Source organism: Micrasema longulum, unplaced genomic scaffold (genome assembly GCF_059751315.1).
Source record: "Micrasema longulum isolate JH-2025_06_02 unplaced genomic scaffold, ASM5975131v1 h1tg000260l, whole genome shotgun sequence".
Classification (NCBI taxonomy): Eukaryota; Metazoa; Arthropoda; class Insecta; order Trichoptera; family Brachycentridae; genus Micrasema; species Micrasema longulum.
This window is the reverse complement of record NW_028277464.1, coordinates 2,047,779-2,064,961: the sequence shown is the minus strand read 5'-3', so window position 1 is coordinate 2,064,961 and position 17,183 is coordinate 2,047,779. Positions and strand designations below refer to the sequence as shown.

At 32.0% G+C, this 17,183-nt stretch overlaps 1 protein-coding gene across 1 annotated transcript; it reads right to left on the bottom strand.

Moving 5' to 3' along the window:
• Positions 1-533: 533 nt before the first annotated feature.
• Positions 534-17,142, bottom strand: LOC148283153 (WD repeat-containing protein 3). The gene is made up of 15 exons (XM_088223978.1): positions 16,803-17,142; positions 15,281-15,484; positions 14,118-14,315; positions 13,018-13,191; positions 12,743-12,939; positions 9,741-9,979; positions 9,126-9,246; positions 8,855-9,050; positions 6,329-6,556; positions 5,920-6,189; positions 4,182-4,346; positions 3,796-3,861; positions 3,189-3,346; positions 2,490-2,712; positions 534-722 (listed from the first exon to the last, which is right to left on the bottom strand). The coding sequence occupies exons 1-15, from the start codon at positions 16,971-16,973 to the stop codon at positions 558-560; spliced, it is 2,775 nt and encodes a 924-aa protein (XP_088080104.1). The 5' UTR covers positions 16,974-17,142; the 3' UTR covers positions 534-557.
• Between the last annotated feature and the right edge of the window lie 41 nt (positions 17,143-17,183).

Genomic DNA, 17,183 nt, shown 5'->3' with positions numbered 1-17,183 from the left:
CCGTTGAGCGCCTGACTAAAATTGACGAAAACAATGGCACATTAAAACAATGCTACCCATTTATTACAAAACAAAGTGCAACTCACGCCCTTGGATGCTTATATAATAAGATTTCATGCAGATTATACAATTTAATTAGACTGATTTTCTTACTTAAATACGAAATGACAGCCGGTTTAGGACAAAAAATTGACTTTTTCAAAAACTTCAAGCTCTGGTTGAGGGCCAAAAGTAGTATCAAATATTTTTTTAATATATTTTTTGCGTCCCGAGTAATCCAAAAGGCAACTTTTTAGACCCCTTTCATTTCGAAATTCGGAAAAAAAAATTATCGGCCCACCCTAATGTACATACTTTGTTTTCTGATCTTTCTTAACTTATTTTTGAGTTTATATGACCAATTATAATGATAAATTCACATGAAATAATTTTCAACTTACTGGGATAAAAATCAGTATTTTCTTGGCCATTGCACTTTTCCAATCTCTTTAAAGGAAATAAGCATATTTTTTAAAGCAATAAAATTAATTATGTTGGTCACATTATTTATTTATTTTTTAACTTAATACAATAATGGATCGCTTGAGGTTTTCTTTAGCCTTTCTCTTGGTGTTTTTCTTTTTCCTGTTCTTAGTGGCATCTTTGAATAGAGCTTCCTTTTCTAAAGTTTCAAATTCCCTTTGATGCCATTGCAGGGCGTGAAGATTGTATCCAACCATATCCTTAAGCAACAAAATTATGTTTTAATAAGTAGTCATTATTACAAACACATACATTCTTATATTTAATAATTAAATTAAATTAATGGTAAAACAATTAATCTAGTAAATATGCACAAAAAAAACCACGTAAATTTACATAATTTTTTTGAATAAATAACATCAATCCCTTTTCGCATGCGAAACATCAATCTGTCCTAATAAAATAAAACATTAAAAAAAAGCAAACGGTTGCTTACTTCTGCAGGGGAGAAGCGAGAAGGGCACGGCCGTGCCGTTGGCAGTTTCAGACTCCCCCCTCGTTTCTCCCCTGCAGAAGTAAGCAACCATTTGCTTTTTTAATGTTTTATTTTTTTACATTTTATATGTTCTAAAAGAATATTTTAATGTGCCAATGTCTTCTTACTCCTACTGATCATCGTGGTTTCGGATGTGACAGGGTTTAATGAACACCCTGTATATTGCTGGTTTCATATTTTTTGTAATACATATTAGACATTAACACATTGTCGTCGGGACACGGCATTTGCCGTTTTTCGCGGACTGTCGGTCAACCGCGGGACACGGCAAATGCCGTTTTTGTCGACTGTCGGTTGTTGGCGGGAAACGGCATTAAACGGGTTTGTTATCAGCGTGAAATAAAACGCCTTGAAGGGTGATTTGCTACCTGGGGTGCTAGGCGACAGTCTGTCGACGTTATTTGAGATGCCTTGTCCGGATTGGCTAGTGTGCCACTTGTAAAGGCGTCGCCAGAAATTTAGAGTTTTATGCGATCTCAATCTCCAGTTTAGTTTGAGTCATTTCACGTATTGGACTATTTTTCATACCGCTCGCACTGTTTTGTTTACTGTTTGGTATTTTCTTGTTTGAATATATTAGCATTGTATAGGACGTTACCCCTACAAAAATGTCTTTACAAGCCAATGATAGTGACGATGAAGTGTATGCCGACAATTTATCCAATTGTTCATGGAATGATGACATTGAAGAGTTGTCAGACAAAGAACCGAGTGATGATGAACAAATACCAAGACCTAGAACGTTTCACCGTCGCACTATTGAAAGTGATTCTGATTCGGAGACGAGCTCAGATGAGGATGTGGACGAGTGGTCATCGTTTGATAATCCTCCAGTTCTGGAATCGTTTTTAGGCCGCCGCGGTTTGAATTCAAATGTCCATTGTCCTCAAACTGTAAGTGATGCGATAGAGTTATTTATCGGTGATGATTTGTTTGAATATTTTATAAACGAATCTAATAGATATTACCACCAAAACTCACATAATTACAAATTATATAAAAAATCGGGAAAGTGGAAAAATATTACTTTGAAAGAAATGAAAAAGTTTTTGGGGCTGATTATTTTGATGGGACAAGTTCGAAAGGATATAAGGGACGAGTACTGGTCTACTGAACCAACAACCGAAACTCCTTATTTTGCTAAAACGATGTCCAGAGACCGGTTTCGGCAGATATGGAAAGCGTGGCATTTTTCTAACAATGAAGAAATCATAGATAGTTCCGACCGATTATGCAAAGTAAAACCAATTATTGACCACTTTTTACCTAAATTTATTTATTTTTGATGATCAAATGTCAAATATGATTTCTTTGAAAATTTCGATCGAAAATATTATTTGGTTTAGAAATTGTGTCAATTTTAAGAAAGCGATATATTTTTGCGCTAATCGCGAAAAACACCCGCTATAGGCTAGAGTCTATTGTTCGAAGCGCCCGACTACAATGTGTTAAAAGCACTATGTATACATACTCGGAATTCAGTCATCCTTGTCATAATAAGGTTTTGAATTGTGATAATGTCATTCAGGAGATTGTGGCTGGCGACTATTGCAGCGTGGTGGATCCTTATCAAGAATACAGTCAGTTTACACATTAGTTCACAGTTGTCTTTCCTTTGAAGCACCGAAGGTAGCATTTTTATTATCTCACAGACCGATTTGAACGGTAGTATAATGAGAGCCTCTTCCAGATCACTGAAATAAAAGGGAAATTGTAAAAACATGAGCAAAAGCGTAAATAAAATAAGTACCTACAGTAAATGACAGCTAAATTTATTATATATTTAAATAAAAATATGAATGTTCAACCATAAATAGAATAGTGACTCCATCCTTCTCGAGATATATATAGCTGTCTAAAGTAGACATTTGTGTTTTCAAAGTTGAAAACACAAATGTAAAATTTTATGAGATACTTTATCACTTAATTATTTGTTGAAATGATGTCAAAATAGACTTGCACAATTGAAATTTTATTTATTTTTATGTATTGTGGCTATTTTGCGTCACCAAATTCATAGCTTTAATAATAAAATCAGAATAAATCATTTTATTATGAGGTTTATTTTACAGACAGTAAAATTCCAAAGAAACTGATTTTATCAAAAGTTGTGACATAGCTTACCGGCAATAACATGTAACATTTAAAAATTATTTTCTAATGTTCAAACCTGGCTCTTATTCTCTGAATAGTTTTGCAGAAGAAATCATCCGGAGTAGAACAGTCAAACGCCTGCATCAGTACAGGCAACTGGATCTTCCCTGTAGTTTCTGCAGACTTACTTCTAAACTCCGAACATACATCCAGACACTCTAGGATGGAGTCAGCCTGAAATTAAGTGATAAATTATAAATAACTCCAAGAAAAATAGTAGACAGATGACGTAACTAGGTATCAGTATTATTTTAAGAATTTGCCAAAAAATATTAATTACATATCATATTCGTCATTTGCCTAATGTCACCCTATGGTTTCACCAAATGCAGCGTATCTTAATTACCCGTTTTGTGAAGGTAAAATGGTTAGTCTCAGTTAGAAATATTGCAGTGTAAAGCCACCTTTAAAACAAATATGCCAGGAATTAAACCTGGGACCACAAATACGGTAAGTGAATGCGCCAATCATTATTACACTTCGAGGCAGACTTATCGCCACTCGATTTCCTTTTTCAGTATTTTTAGCGAAGAGTTGACATCCTGTTGAAATTAATTGGATATGCTATAAAGAGTACCTGTGTAAAATAATTCCTCAATTAAATGTGAATATTTGAAACTTACAGCTCTTTCACTACCAATAGTCTTCTTTGATGGCATGTTAAGATTTGGAACACCTGGCAAAGTAGTCTGAAAGCATAATAAAAAAAATGGTATTTGAATTCTGGTCTGCTAAAGAAATACTGTTGTGAAATTTTTCTCGATTAGGAAATACAAAAAGAGCCCACTATGTTACAATCTATTTATTATTAAATTTGAACTGATTACGTCATTTTCAAATTAAATTGATTATGTTATTGGTTTTTGGGATTTGTTCTTTACATCACCACTAACGAATAGTTAAATTATTGTCAAAATGATGTATGGAAAAATTTGTTCTATGTAACTGTGAGGTTAATAAAATATTAAACACAACACTTAAATAAATAACAGTTCGTAGTTTTACAGACCTTGTCTTTTGTAATGAGTTCTTCTTCTACGCCCTCCTCGGGGTCTCCTAGTACGAGAGTCTCCTCCGACCGCTCCCACAGGCGCAAGACGCGATCTCCACCGCAAGATACTGCAAACAGCCCACTGGGAGCTACGCTGACACAGCGACCTTCACCCATGTGCCCCTAAAATATTTTGATATTGTTTAGAATTTCGAAAACATCAATATTTTATGAGAAATATTTCATATTTAAAAGATCTTTATGACAATTAAATCTCTGATAAATAGACACGTTATTCCCTTACTAGTTGCATCCCGTATTCAGAAAATATTGAATTGCCATTAAAAATTGGAAATAAAGAGATAGGAAATCACAATACACATCCAAACACTTATATTTCTGCGTAACTCGTTGCCATAGCTATGGCATCGCTGCCAGTGAGGTTACCTTATTATCTACTTATTTCATGAATTGGATTGTATTTACGCATGAAACAATAAATCTGTTGTTTCTCACAGTTGTAATGTGATTAAAGCATTTTCTTGTTTTTTTTTTAAATATTTATTTCACCGCAACAGGCCTGATGCCCTAATTACAGTGGTGAATTACAGCACAGAACACCAAGGCTTGAGAAGGCATTTAATTTTTGTGTTCTCACAGGGAATCAAACCCGGAGCCTTCCGCGTGAGTCAAGCGCCTTAGCCATTGCACCACAAAGGCCGCCAATTTTTGATATTTATATTTTTCACGTCTCTGAGGGAGTTTTCCAATGTAAGATTCTCTTACTTTTTTAATATCTTTTAGATATTATATGAGCCCATTGCAGGTGAAGTGAAGTGAACTGACATTTTAAAGGTGAAGTAAACTCATTGCTGATATATATTACATTTCTGTGAGCAGAATAATCCAAAAACCTTTTTGTTCCTGGTTCTTTATGTACAAAACATCCATGTTACATCCATTTACTGCGAGAAAATATAATCTTATCTTATCTACATTGAATTTACTTAAAGTACTGGTAGAAGAGTTATTTCTCATCTGTTTTTTTTATATAAAGTTATAAGTTATCTTTTTGATGTTCCTGATTTGGTCAACAGTATTTATTTCAATGAGCCTAATAGGCCAATGAGGCATTACCTTTATTTTAAATACATTAAAATCAGCAAGTCAATTTCACACATTAATTCTCTGTTTCTGAGAATTCACTCTCTCGGGAACAAACACACAGATGACAAAAAATTGATATATTTGTTTCAACATTAACAAATTTTAAGAAACAAAATATCATTCTTAAAAAAATTATATCAAGTACCTACTATTTTTATTTGTTTTTTTTTTCATTTTTATATTTGTTAATTGTTTATAACCTCTGTATATAGAAAAGCCCCTTGGGCGTCAATAAATAAATAAACAAGTTTTATATTTGAAGCACTAACTTTGTGGTTATTCATATTCATAATAAAATAAATAAAACAACTTATTATTTTAATAAATAAATAAGTTATTAAAAATATCAAAACAGTTTGGCAAAAATCTCATAGATATAAAACTTTGAATACAATTGGCTCACTTTACCTGCAATGGGCTCATGTTTATGTAATATTTTGTAATTACCCACTAATTAAAATACCATCGACTTCGAGCCTGTAACATGTCTATTTACTTTAAAGGCAATTGGATTAATTTGCCATTTTACAGGATTAGGTTGTATGTAATTCACATTTTGTACTAATTAAGTTAAAATTACGGTCCAAACCTGAAGAGTATTAATTTTATCGAATGTATCACCATCCCATTGCTTAACTTTCCCATCTTTTCCACACGTGAAGAAGTAATGTGTTTTAGGTATGAACTGGAGGCTTGTCACAGAATCGTCATGGGCAAATATAGATTTGTGGCAATCGCCAAAGTCCATGCCCCAAATTTTAACATTTCGGTCAGCTGATCCTGTAGCTATCAAAGTAGAGTCGTAGCTTATATCTAAACACAGAACAGGCAATTTGTGTCCATATAAAGAAAGGTAAAACTGAAAAAGAAAACAAATATGCAATAAATGTTTTTATTTGTAATTGTGTAAATAATATTTGAATGAAATATAACAGCCTAGGAAATTGCTTTTTAAAATTTTTAACTATTTTACTTTCTAAATTTTTGACCCGACATACCTTAAAAGAATCCATGAAGAATATTTTAACAGTTGAGTCCAAGAGGCCAATTGCGATAAATTTAGAATTAGGGCTTACACGAACACACAACACAGATTCCTCAAGCTGTAAGATACGTTTGTGAAGAAGAGACAAAACTCTAGCTTTTGTGTCCCCCGAAGTATCGGGAATAAGTTCAAAGTCCCAAACTTTAACAGTTTTATCACTGCTTCCAGTAACACATCCATGCTGAAAAACAGTTCAAACGATGTCAAAAATTATCATTTAAAAACACTTAAAATAATGCCAGTGACTTGTTTTCGAGCTCAAAATCTACACAATACCTATTTGTTTTTTTTTCTCTTGAAAAAAATTTGTTTGAATTTTTATTCACATTCTTATCAATTAAAGAAATATTTCTTTACATTTTTATTTTCACGTAAATGGCATAAATTGCCTTTAACATATACATTGAACATAAATATGAAGAACAGAAAAAAAACATAATGATATGTACATATAAAAATACACGATAAAAATGATAAAATTGCTTAACTATAACAATAGTAACAAGTAAAAACAGATAAGTAACCAAAAATATTAGCGAAATACATATATACGAGGTTTGTTCAGAAAATAGGGGGATTTTTTTAATTTCGCAGGTTTGGAGAGTCCGACTGTCAATCAAAAAAAAATTATGTTGGTATGCATGCCCCTGAAGAATGTCAAAATTTTCAGCTGTATTCATTGTTTACTTTGCCTGTGGCAGCCGCTAAGGTTAGACGTGTACAGCGATTTTCATCTTGGTGATTCAGAATACCTCCACGCTGGGACGATTGAGCCTTAGTTTCGACGTCATATCCGTAAACCCATGTTTCGCCATCCATTTTAAAATGTTTCAAAAATTCTGCATCGTCGTTGACTTGATTTAGTGACACTTGAGCAACTTCCATTCGCCGCTGTTTTTGTTCAAAATTCAAAAATTTGGAACAAATTTTTCTGCCACGCGCTTCAACATCTTCAGCGATCGTTCATAACCATTTCATTAAGTTTTTTCACGCTTTCATCAGTTGTTGATGTGCTAGAGCGTCCAGGCCGTTCGTCATCTTCAACATCTTCACGGCCATCTTGGAAACGCTTATACCACTTGTAAATTCATAGCAGACTCACTATAGGCCTTTGTTAACATTTCACACACTTTATTTAATTTTTATTGATTGACAATCGGACTCTTCAAACCCGCAAAATTAAAAAATTCCTGTTATTTTCTGAACACACCTCGTACATAAATATGAAAAAGCAAAACATTTTTAAACATAATAAATATGAATTATATTGCGAGAGAAAAAAAGAAATCAGACTAGTTTTATAACTATCAAGTCCAAAATCAAATATATCAGCCTTATCCTCATACTGATTACCATATCTGTGGAGCCTAGGGATAGGCGAGTTCATGTGATAATTGGTCTTAGAACTTAATAATATTATGGATAATATTATTTATTCATTCAAAATGACACTCGTTTAAATATAAATGAACTTATTAAGGCTTTTTAGGCTATGCCCGTGTCAAGCCATAATAATTAACAATAAAAAATACATACATAGTAAAATTTATTTACTAACTATGGTTTTCATTCACCTATGCCCAGAATTCATAGGTCTGCCAACAAACATACCAGTCTTGATTTCTTTGATAAAAAGTTGTCTTCTTTCAAACGATAGCTGAATCAAATTCAATTATAAACACCTCTCTCCCGCTTCCACTCCCACCAAGTCTACTATATACCATTGTGTCTTTCTACTTTCCTTTATAATAATTTTCTATGCATAAATATGTCCTTAAAAATGCCCATTGGGAGTATATATATAAATAAATAAAATAAAAATTAGATTAAATTATAATGACATGTGATTCAATAAAATAACAATCCAGAAAAACAAGGTATAAGTAATAAATAATAAAATTCCAAAGAATACAACGCAAAAAAAGATAATCAGATATAATCAAATATACAAAATAATAGTATCAATAAAATCAACAAAATAATAGTAAAAATACAGTGGTATTAAAAAAATAATAGTATCATTGAAATCAACAGAAAAATAATATATATATAAAACAAAATTTAAATGATAATTTAGATATGTTTTCTAGAAACTCACTCTATACTATAGTAAGAAATATAAGAAATAGGAGTAACAAATAATATGCCAAATAAGAGTAAGTAAAAAAAAAAAACACCTTAATTTAGAATGATAAATTATTATTGAAAAGCAACACTAAAATATTTTAGTTTGGGGATTGAAGTCTTGAAATTGAGTCATGTTTCCGCTCTCCTGAACATTTTTAAAAATTACAGATGGTCCCTTCTGCCATCTGACTACCGAACTGTTCCTATTTCAAAATATTACATTAACTAATACTGATATGTTACTGAAAAATATAAAAAATGCTAAAAATATTTATACCTATCCTTAAAAACTTTTGTTTTTTATTGCTTATCAATTACCATAGGATCTTTTAGTAGTTAACATTAAGCTTACTTGATCTGGCAACAGTGTGATACTCCAAATCTCAGCTTTATGCGCTGGAATTTCTTCTAGAATATCACCAGCAGCGATGTCTATAATCAATAGTTTTCCATTCTGTTGTCCCGCTAATAAATGACGGTCTCCGGGAACAAAACAAAGACTTACAACTGCGCCAGTTGGAACAGTACGAAGACACACCTGTGATGGCCTTTAAAAAATGCAATAATTAAAAAGACAAACATTTTTACCAACACAAAACGAAAGATATGCACTATAAACATACCTATTCCATAGTTTTACAGAATCTGTACTGCCAGAAGCAATAGCTAGATTATCAGAACTAAATGCTACACAGCGTATTTCTGTTTGATGCCCAAAACTAGAAATTTGACGTAAACAAGAATCTGAAAAGACAACAAAATTTATTAAAGGAAGTTCAAAAAGATTTTTTTGGGAAATTTCATTGTGATCTTCAATCAGATGTAGTTAGTTCAGGCTCCTTAAAAAAAATATTGCATTTAATTTGAATAACTACTCATTGGTAAACTAATCGCAGCCTTTATCGATCATTATTTTGTCACATGAAGGTAAGATAACCAGAGTCTGAAATATCGCAGTAGAAAAACACCCTTTGAAATAAATATTTTGTGTCGATAACTGTTACTAAATGTGTATACTTTATGTGCATTTAAACTGTTCATTGTAGGAGCCCTCTGGGTGTTTGATAAATAAATAAACCAAACTCAGGATCGAACCCGAGACCTCTCATATAGTGAGCAAGGTAAAGTATTACATAATTAACTGCAAGTCAGATATGAGTTAGATTATTCATATTAACCATTGTTTTAACGGTTATGAATAGTTTTTTTTTTCATATAAGTTAGAGAAAAATCTTTACATTCAGCGGTTTTCTTCAATAATCGTATACTATGTAGTTCTAGGGTGTTGTTAGCAAGAGACAGAGCGAGTCTCAACTCTCCACCAGCCCCTGCTATCAGGTGAATTCCTTTAAGTTTATTTCCCAATTCCATCCGTGGTAGGCGACGTACTTCATCACTAAGAGCGAGATTATCAAATTCACTTTGATCAAAACTTTGCTCATCCTCATCTTCTTTCTTTATTTCCTCCGACTGTTTTCTGTAAAAGAATTCATCACTAGAAACATTTCCCCCGAGAATATTTTTTTCCCTGTTGCAATAATTTAATACATTTATAGAACTTTGTTTTTATCATATAATTTTATAAAGTAAGAATAACACAACAAATTGTTTGCAAGATATAATTAGTGAAGGCTGCTTGTCAACAATCCAATAGTTTTTACAACAATCAGTTAAATTCATTTATTTATTTATTTATTCATATTTTTCGCTTACAAACTATAAATTAATAATAAAAATAATGTGACCTCACTGGGGTTTCCCGTGCCGAGGACACTTAACAATTTAGTTTTTTTTTAATTACATTTGAGAATAAACAAAGAAGACTCACTTAAAAAAACAAACATAATTAACAAATATTCAGACAGTTTTAAAAACAAGGTATTTATATACATCTGTATTATTTATATTACAAAACACACAATGAAAACAACAAAAACCTAACATAAGCCATACAGTTGTGGAGCAGTTGATTCAGCATTGGTATGGGCGAATGAGACAATCCATTTTACTTCTACCTAGCTCCACTATCCATTTTTTTATAGCCTTTTTAAACATTTTCTCATTACTAATTGCTTTAATAGATAGTGGAAGTAGGTTATAGATATTAATTGAATAATACTCAAAATCCCTTTGTCTGAAAGTGGTATTAGTTTGTATTTGTTTAAGTTGTTTATGTGTTGAGGATCTAGTGATTATATTATTTGTATGTGATGTATTGTGGGGGTTATGTCTTTCATTTGAGTAAGAGTAGTGTTTGAATCTATAAGTGAGTATTGTTTTAGCGTATAATTGTTTTGGTGTCATAAGTTGTGATTTATGGAATATTTCTTCAGTAGATGTCTGTATCGGGACTCTGAGTATTATTTTAATGATGGATTTTTGTGCAACCAATACACTATTTAAAGCTGTGTCACTCGCACCACCCCAACCGATTATACCGTACTCCAAAATTGATTGGCACAATGCAAAATAAATCTTTAAAAGTTCCTGTACATTAATTATATTTCGAATTGTTTTGAATAAATACGTTAATTTCTTAAGTTTATTAGTAACATTTTCAATCTGCTGTTTCCACTTTAAATTTATATCAATAATAACTCCTAAGTATTTGACATTGTCTGTCCTATCCAGTATTGGGCAATTACAATGAGCACTTTGAAGACAATTATTATTATGTAGTAATACATTGACCTATTAATACATAAAGATGCGCCCCATAGAATAAAATATTGAAAAAAAACTAATGACACTTACTTACTTGACAGTTTATTTATTATATATATTACCAAAAATGGGAGGATACAAATTTTCGGTTTATAAATAATGTGTATATTTAAATGTATACAAACAATATTCATCTTTGATGGATCCTAATCAGATTCTTTTCTTAAATCCTCATAATTTCTACCCATTTATTTTTACTGGATTTTAAGGAATGCTAAAATAATGTTAATTCATATTTATTATACTTTTAAACACATTTTCCTTCCAGTGCATCCCTGTTAGTTAGAGCTTCGGTATTGTGCCGCTAGGCGTAGTTTGACATTAACAAAAAATATTACTTATATCGGGTTGTGGTCCTGTGGCTAGTGTCTCGGACTCACGGACCAAAGGTCTGTGGTTCGAATCCCACTCTACCCCAACTTGATTCCATTTTCTTATAGTGAGTTATTTACAACTCGTTGAAAATGGCCCTCAAAATTAAATATTTGGGTAAATCATAAGGATGCAAATTTTTATTTAAAAAAATATATATATATATTTTAAGCTTTGTTAATCACTCATAAACATGTTCATGATTTTTATAATTAATTGTAGTACTTTCACAGTTATAGATTACACAGACAGGGAATAAGTCTAAGCTCATAACTGAGTTGCACAATTTAAACCTGCACTGTGCCAGAAAACATCGTGGGTATACTGGCAAAAAGCTTTAACTCTCAAATCCCTGTTTTGAGAAATCAAGCATTTAAATTTGTTCCAATTTCACTATTTTATATTTTATTTAAATATAGTAAGATGTTAAATGAAATTTTTAAATTTTATATTAAGTTATTTAAATCTTTTACCCTGAATAAAATACCGGGTATACGACTTAAATTTATTTATAAAACTACAAATATATGAAATTTAATATGACTTAGTAAATTTTGTCAATTTGTAGAGTGTTAAAAACTTTACAAAACTGCATCATTAAGTCAAATCCGCATATTTTGGAGTTGACGTTTTTTGCCAATATACCCACGATATATATACTGACCGATGAAAAGTTACACCATCCTTTTTACAATGTTTATCCAAATGGTTTTAACACACTTTTGTGACACAAGCAGGCATTTTGGTTTTGATTCTAAATGTCAAGCTCACATCACACCCAGCTAGCGGTTGAAGTACGACAAAATACGTGTTGGGCATGATTGAGCGTTTAGGCATGAGTTAAGTGTCATCACTTTTGAAGGGTTAGGTCGCGCGTCTACGTGTATTAATAGGTGGATGGTTAAATGTAATAAATTATTCTATATCCAAAGTTCATGCTTTGAAGTGTCGTGAAAATCAGGATGACTTATAGAGAAAAGATTTAATCTGCAAAAATGATACATTATTTTGACAAAGAAAATCAATAAAAAAAATGAAAAAGTAATATTTGAGAACGTTCCTTTTAAAAAAAAAATCACCTGAAGTACAGAGAACACAAGCAATAACCACAATATAGAGGCAGATGAAATTTAGTAGTACTTACAGGGCTCTTTTCGTAGCTTTATTTCTGCGTTTATTCAGCCTCTGCTGCGCCTCGTCATCATCACAAAAAACAAAGAATTCTAATACTGCATCAAGACCGTGACACGCTAGTACTGAAGCTTCCGTATCTGTCTCAAGAGAGAATACTCGACCCCTCCCACCGCGTAATAAGGTGCCCATCAAGTGACATTGCAGCATCTGTGGAAAAATTAATTATTAAAAAAATTGTAGCTTAAAAAGAAAACTGAATTTGTACTGATATTATTGAATACTTACAGAACTCTCTTCTAAATCTTCCGAATTTTCAAGTTCACTTATTGCCAGAGCTTTAGTTTTATCAAACAATTGATCAGATTCATCTTTCCATCGTAGTTTCCATACTTTGAGTTCTTGGTCAATGGAACCAGTGACTAAATATTTATCGGATTTGACTAACGCGCTTGCCCAAACCTGTTTCAAGAATAAAAAGATTTTCAAACATTTAAGTGTACCTACATTTTTCTTAATTATTAAAAAAATAAAAACTTAATATTTTGATCCATCAAAACAAAAAATTGCTTTCAGAATCCAAGGCGTCATAATATTTATAAATAGAACATTAAATAATGTTTGATTATGTCCAAATGCTTGCAGACTGGCTGGATTTCCTCCCTAGGGAGTTGTTCATATTTAAATTTATTTCAACAGCACAGTGTGTAAAGTGGCCACTTAAACCAGCCAATAACAGGTCATAAGCCCTGTAAATGCCTAGACTTCCATATTCCCTTCTCAAAAATGTTTTCCCTCTCTGTTGAAATAAATTTAAATAGGAACATTAAATATTCATAAATGAAGAATCTTAAATTTACAGTAATAATAAATCACAATAGTTGGTATAATAAAACCAACAAACTTTTGAGTTTTATTTTAGTGGCATAAAAACAAAGAGATTTTTTTTGACAGGATGTCAGTAATATGTGTTACCACATATTTTATAAGAATTATAATATAACTAGCAGATTAACAGGCAGCTATCTCCAACAGTTAAAGGCTATAAAATTTGGCTCTTCGAGTATCATTTTATTGGCACACTGGGCCTTAATTGATTTGTATACATAAAATAATAAATTAACTAATCAGTAAAAAAAAAAAAACAAATCTCAATAGATGACCTTTAAAACTTTTTGACTTTGTAGTTTTATACTATCCTTGATCTTATAGGCATCAAATTCAGGAGGAAGTTATGTCAGTAAATGAAAGCTAAAACTGGAAGAAATCACACGAAAAATTGACCATTCGAATATGCGTCACTTGTTGTGGACGGGGCTTGTATTGAAATGAAAAATAATTATACAGATATACATTATCATGATTCTTAAAAAAATATTCCCACATACCTCTGATCTGTGTCCAGCTAATGTTTTGAAACAGTGTTTAGTTTCTAGGTCCCAGAATTTGATAAAAGTATCTTTTGAAGTAGAAATTATGCATTGGTGGGATTCTACAAAACAAAGGCTAGTGATGGCGGCCTTGTGTCCACTGAAGCGAGCCAAACCTGTCTCTGCTACAATATCCCAACCAATCACTTCTGTGTCCTACAAATATTCACAGTATAAAAATTATTTCATGAAAAAGTTTAGTCTTCATTTCATAATTCAACTCATTCACTGCATACCTGATTCTAGCCACTAGAGTGAATCATTTGAATAGAAATAATTTATGATTTTGGATATTTATAGCACTAACTTTGTGGATCATTAATAATTTTAGAGATAAATAAAATAACTTTGTTTTATGAACCACTTTATTTATTTACAAAACCGACTAGTTTCGGCAACAACACGTTGCACTCTTGAGGGTTAAAAATATAAATTTATAAAAGATCATTTGATTGAATCATTAAATAACCCCGAAGAGGGCAACGTGTTGTTGCCGAAACTAGTCGGTTGTGTATATGAATAAAGTGGTTCATAAAGCAAAGTTATTTTATTTATCTCTCAAAAGTGTTTTAAAAATCATTTAATGCATTTAATGATTAAATCAATTTGACGAGAGACTGGGTTCAGAAATTAATTCGAGTAAATTAGTAGTTGTATTGAGTGAGCAAAAAAATCTAATTCCACCAACTTTACACCAAATGAGTTTATTCAAAAGAAAATAGTAGCTTCGAAACAAATCAATTAATCTGAATGCAAATAATCGATTAAAATGCAAATGCATGAATTGTTTTAAATTTACACAGAATCAAAATTAATGGAATTGATCCAACTTAAATGAACTTCAAACAGAATATGCATTTGAAGATTAATCAGCGGTGGACCAAATACTGCAACTTCACATCAATCAGCAATTAACAAAGTGCTCTAACTTCACTCTGAATAAATTCAGCGTAATGATAATTTGATTCAATAATAATAAATTTACTAAATATATATAAAGTTAATTTCATTTTTTAATTTTCACTTGCCACCTGCATCTACAGTTTATCAACATTGTCCAGTGTGGCGTGTACATATAAGTGCCATACAAGAATGAAGGTAAAACAAACAAAAAAACAAACCAAGGATCCAGAAAACAGTTTGTGTCCCTGCTTATCAAAATGCAGAGCGGTGATAGCACTTTTATGGCCAGCAAATACACAAGCAAGGTCCCCCACCGCCAAATTGTAGATATTAATGTTGCCATCAGTGTAACCAACAGCCAATAAGTCCCCTGAACTAGTCAAGCGCGTCACTTCAAACTTCTCTCCAGGTAGGACCTGAGCCTAAAAATAAAAAATGTATTATGTGTTAAATGAGGAAGTTCAGTGATTTTTTTATTTGTTAATAGACTATCAAACTAAGGCAGAATTTTTTTTTAATTCTATTTTTTTTTTAAGTTTTGTAACTTTGAAATTACACAGTCCACGACGTCATGAGTTCACATGAGTGAGTTTTTCTGACATTTAAAAAATTTCTGACATTGAACCCGGACCCGTAAAAAGGCGGTAAACATGGCTTCCCGGAAACCGGACATCTATCACAACACATAACAACGCTATAATAATTGATTGATTATTGTAAACATGTGTTCACCTGATTCAAAGTAGTTCATTTTAACAATATTTTTAGTTTATCCAAATTTTTGTAGACAATAATTAGATTCAATCCCTTTGGGAGTTATCAATATTAATATATTATAACAGAGATGAAGAACACTTTATATAATCCCTTCTAGAAGTGTGTAAAGTGTCCGCTTAAACTAGCCAGTGACAGGTCATATGTCCTGTAAATGCCTAGACTTCTACATTCCCTTCTAAAAAGTGTTCTTCATTTCTGTTGTAATGTTTTGATAGTTCATTTTTATTAATATTTTAATACATTTTTGAAAAACTTCGTCATTTAATTAAATGCTCTAACTTTATTAACACATGTAAGAAAAAAAAAATTATATCAAATTTCCCGTAGTTCTGAACTTCCACATTGTCATTGCAAAGAACACAGGAGCTCCGGTTGTAACTTGTAACTGTCATCAAGGAGTCAGACATTCAATTAGATCGGGTTGTGGTCCTGTGGCTAGTGTCTCGGACTCACGGACCAAAGGTCTGTGGTTCGAATCCCACTCTACCCCAACTTGATTCCATTTTCTAATAGTGAGTTATTTACAACTCGTTGAAAATGGCCCTCAAAATTAAATATTTGGGTAAATCATAAGAACGCAAACGAAAAAAGAACGCAATTAAAAAATATAAAAAAATTGGCTTGTCCAAATACTTACTGCATAAACACAAGCTTTGCTGAGCAGTACTTTAATTCCTTTATGAAATTACTTTAAAATATTTAGCGGACCTTTTTGTAAGGGAAAATACATGTTAAAAAAAATCCACCTTTATGTCAGTATTTGATTCAAACAGAAGAAAACTTGTCGAACTCCCAGGTCGAGCACTAGGATTGGAGATCGTTCTTTTGCCTTAGTTGGTCCCTGTGCCTGGAACTAATTGCCTTCACACTTGCGCATTATCAATAATCCCAGGAAAGAAAAAAGCACAAAAATCAAGAAATTTGAGTGCTACTAACATATATGAGATTTAATGATCATTTTACCTTTTCGCCAAGCCTCATATCCCAGACGATGACATGCTCACAAGCTGCAGCAGCTACATAACGCCCGCTTACACCATTCAGAATCACGTTGCAGACATTGCTTCGATTGCTACAAATAATGTTAAAACTTCCAGCAGCTACGTAACGAAGATATTGTTTTGTTAAACCCATTTTTATAACCAGAAATGGTCTCTAGATGCCGGCTGTTCAAAATTACTTATATTGTTGCTACAAGTATTTTGTAGAAAACACACATTATTTGTCTATTTTGGCGTTTTGGTAAAGCCGAACGAAAACAACTTTTTAACCTAACTTGCTAGTTGTCATTTCCACGCTCTCTGGCTAGTTGGTTTTATGGCTAATATCTATAAATCATAGACA

What these genes read in the sequence shown, in the direction of transcription:
- LOC148283153 (XM_088223978.1), bottom strand. Translation starts at nt 16,973, where the DNA reads ATGGGTTTAACAAAACAATATCTTCGTTACGTAGCTGCTGGAAGTTTT. An exon ending in AAGATTTAGAAGAGAGTTCT is followed by an intron (nt 12,940 to 13,017) that starts GTAAGTATTCAA and finishes ATTTTTCCACAG; the next exon opens with ATGCTGCAATGTCACTTGAT. An exon ending in ATTCAGAGAATAAGAGCCAG is followed by an intron (nt 2,713 to 3,188) that starts GTTTGAACATTA and finishes CTTTTATTTCAG; the next exon opens with TGATCTGGAAGAGGCTCTCA.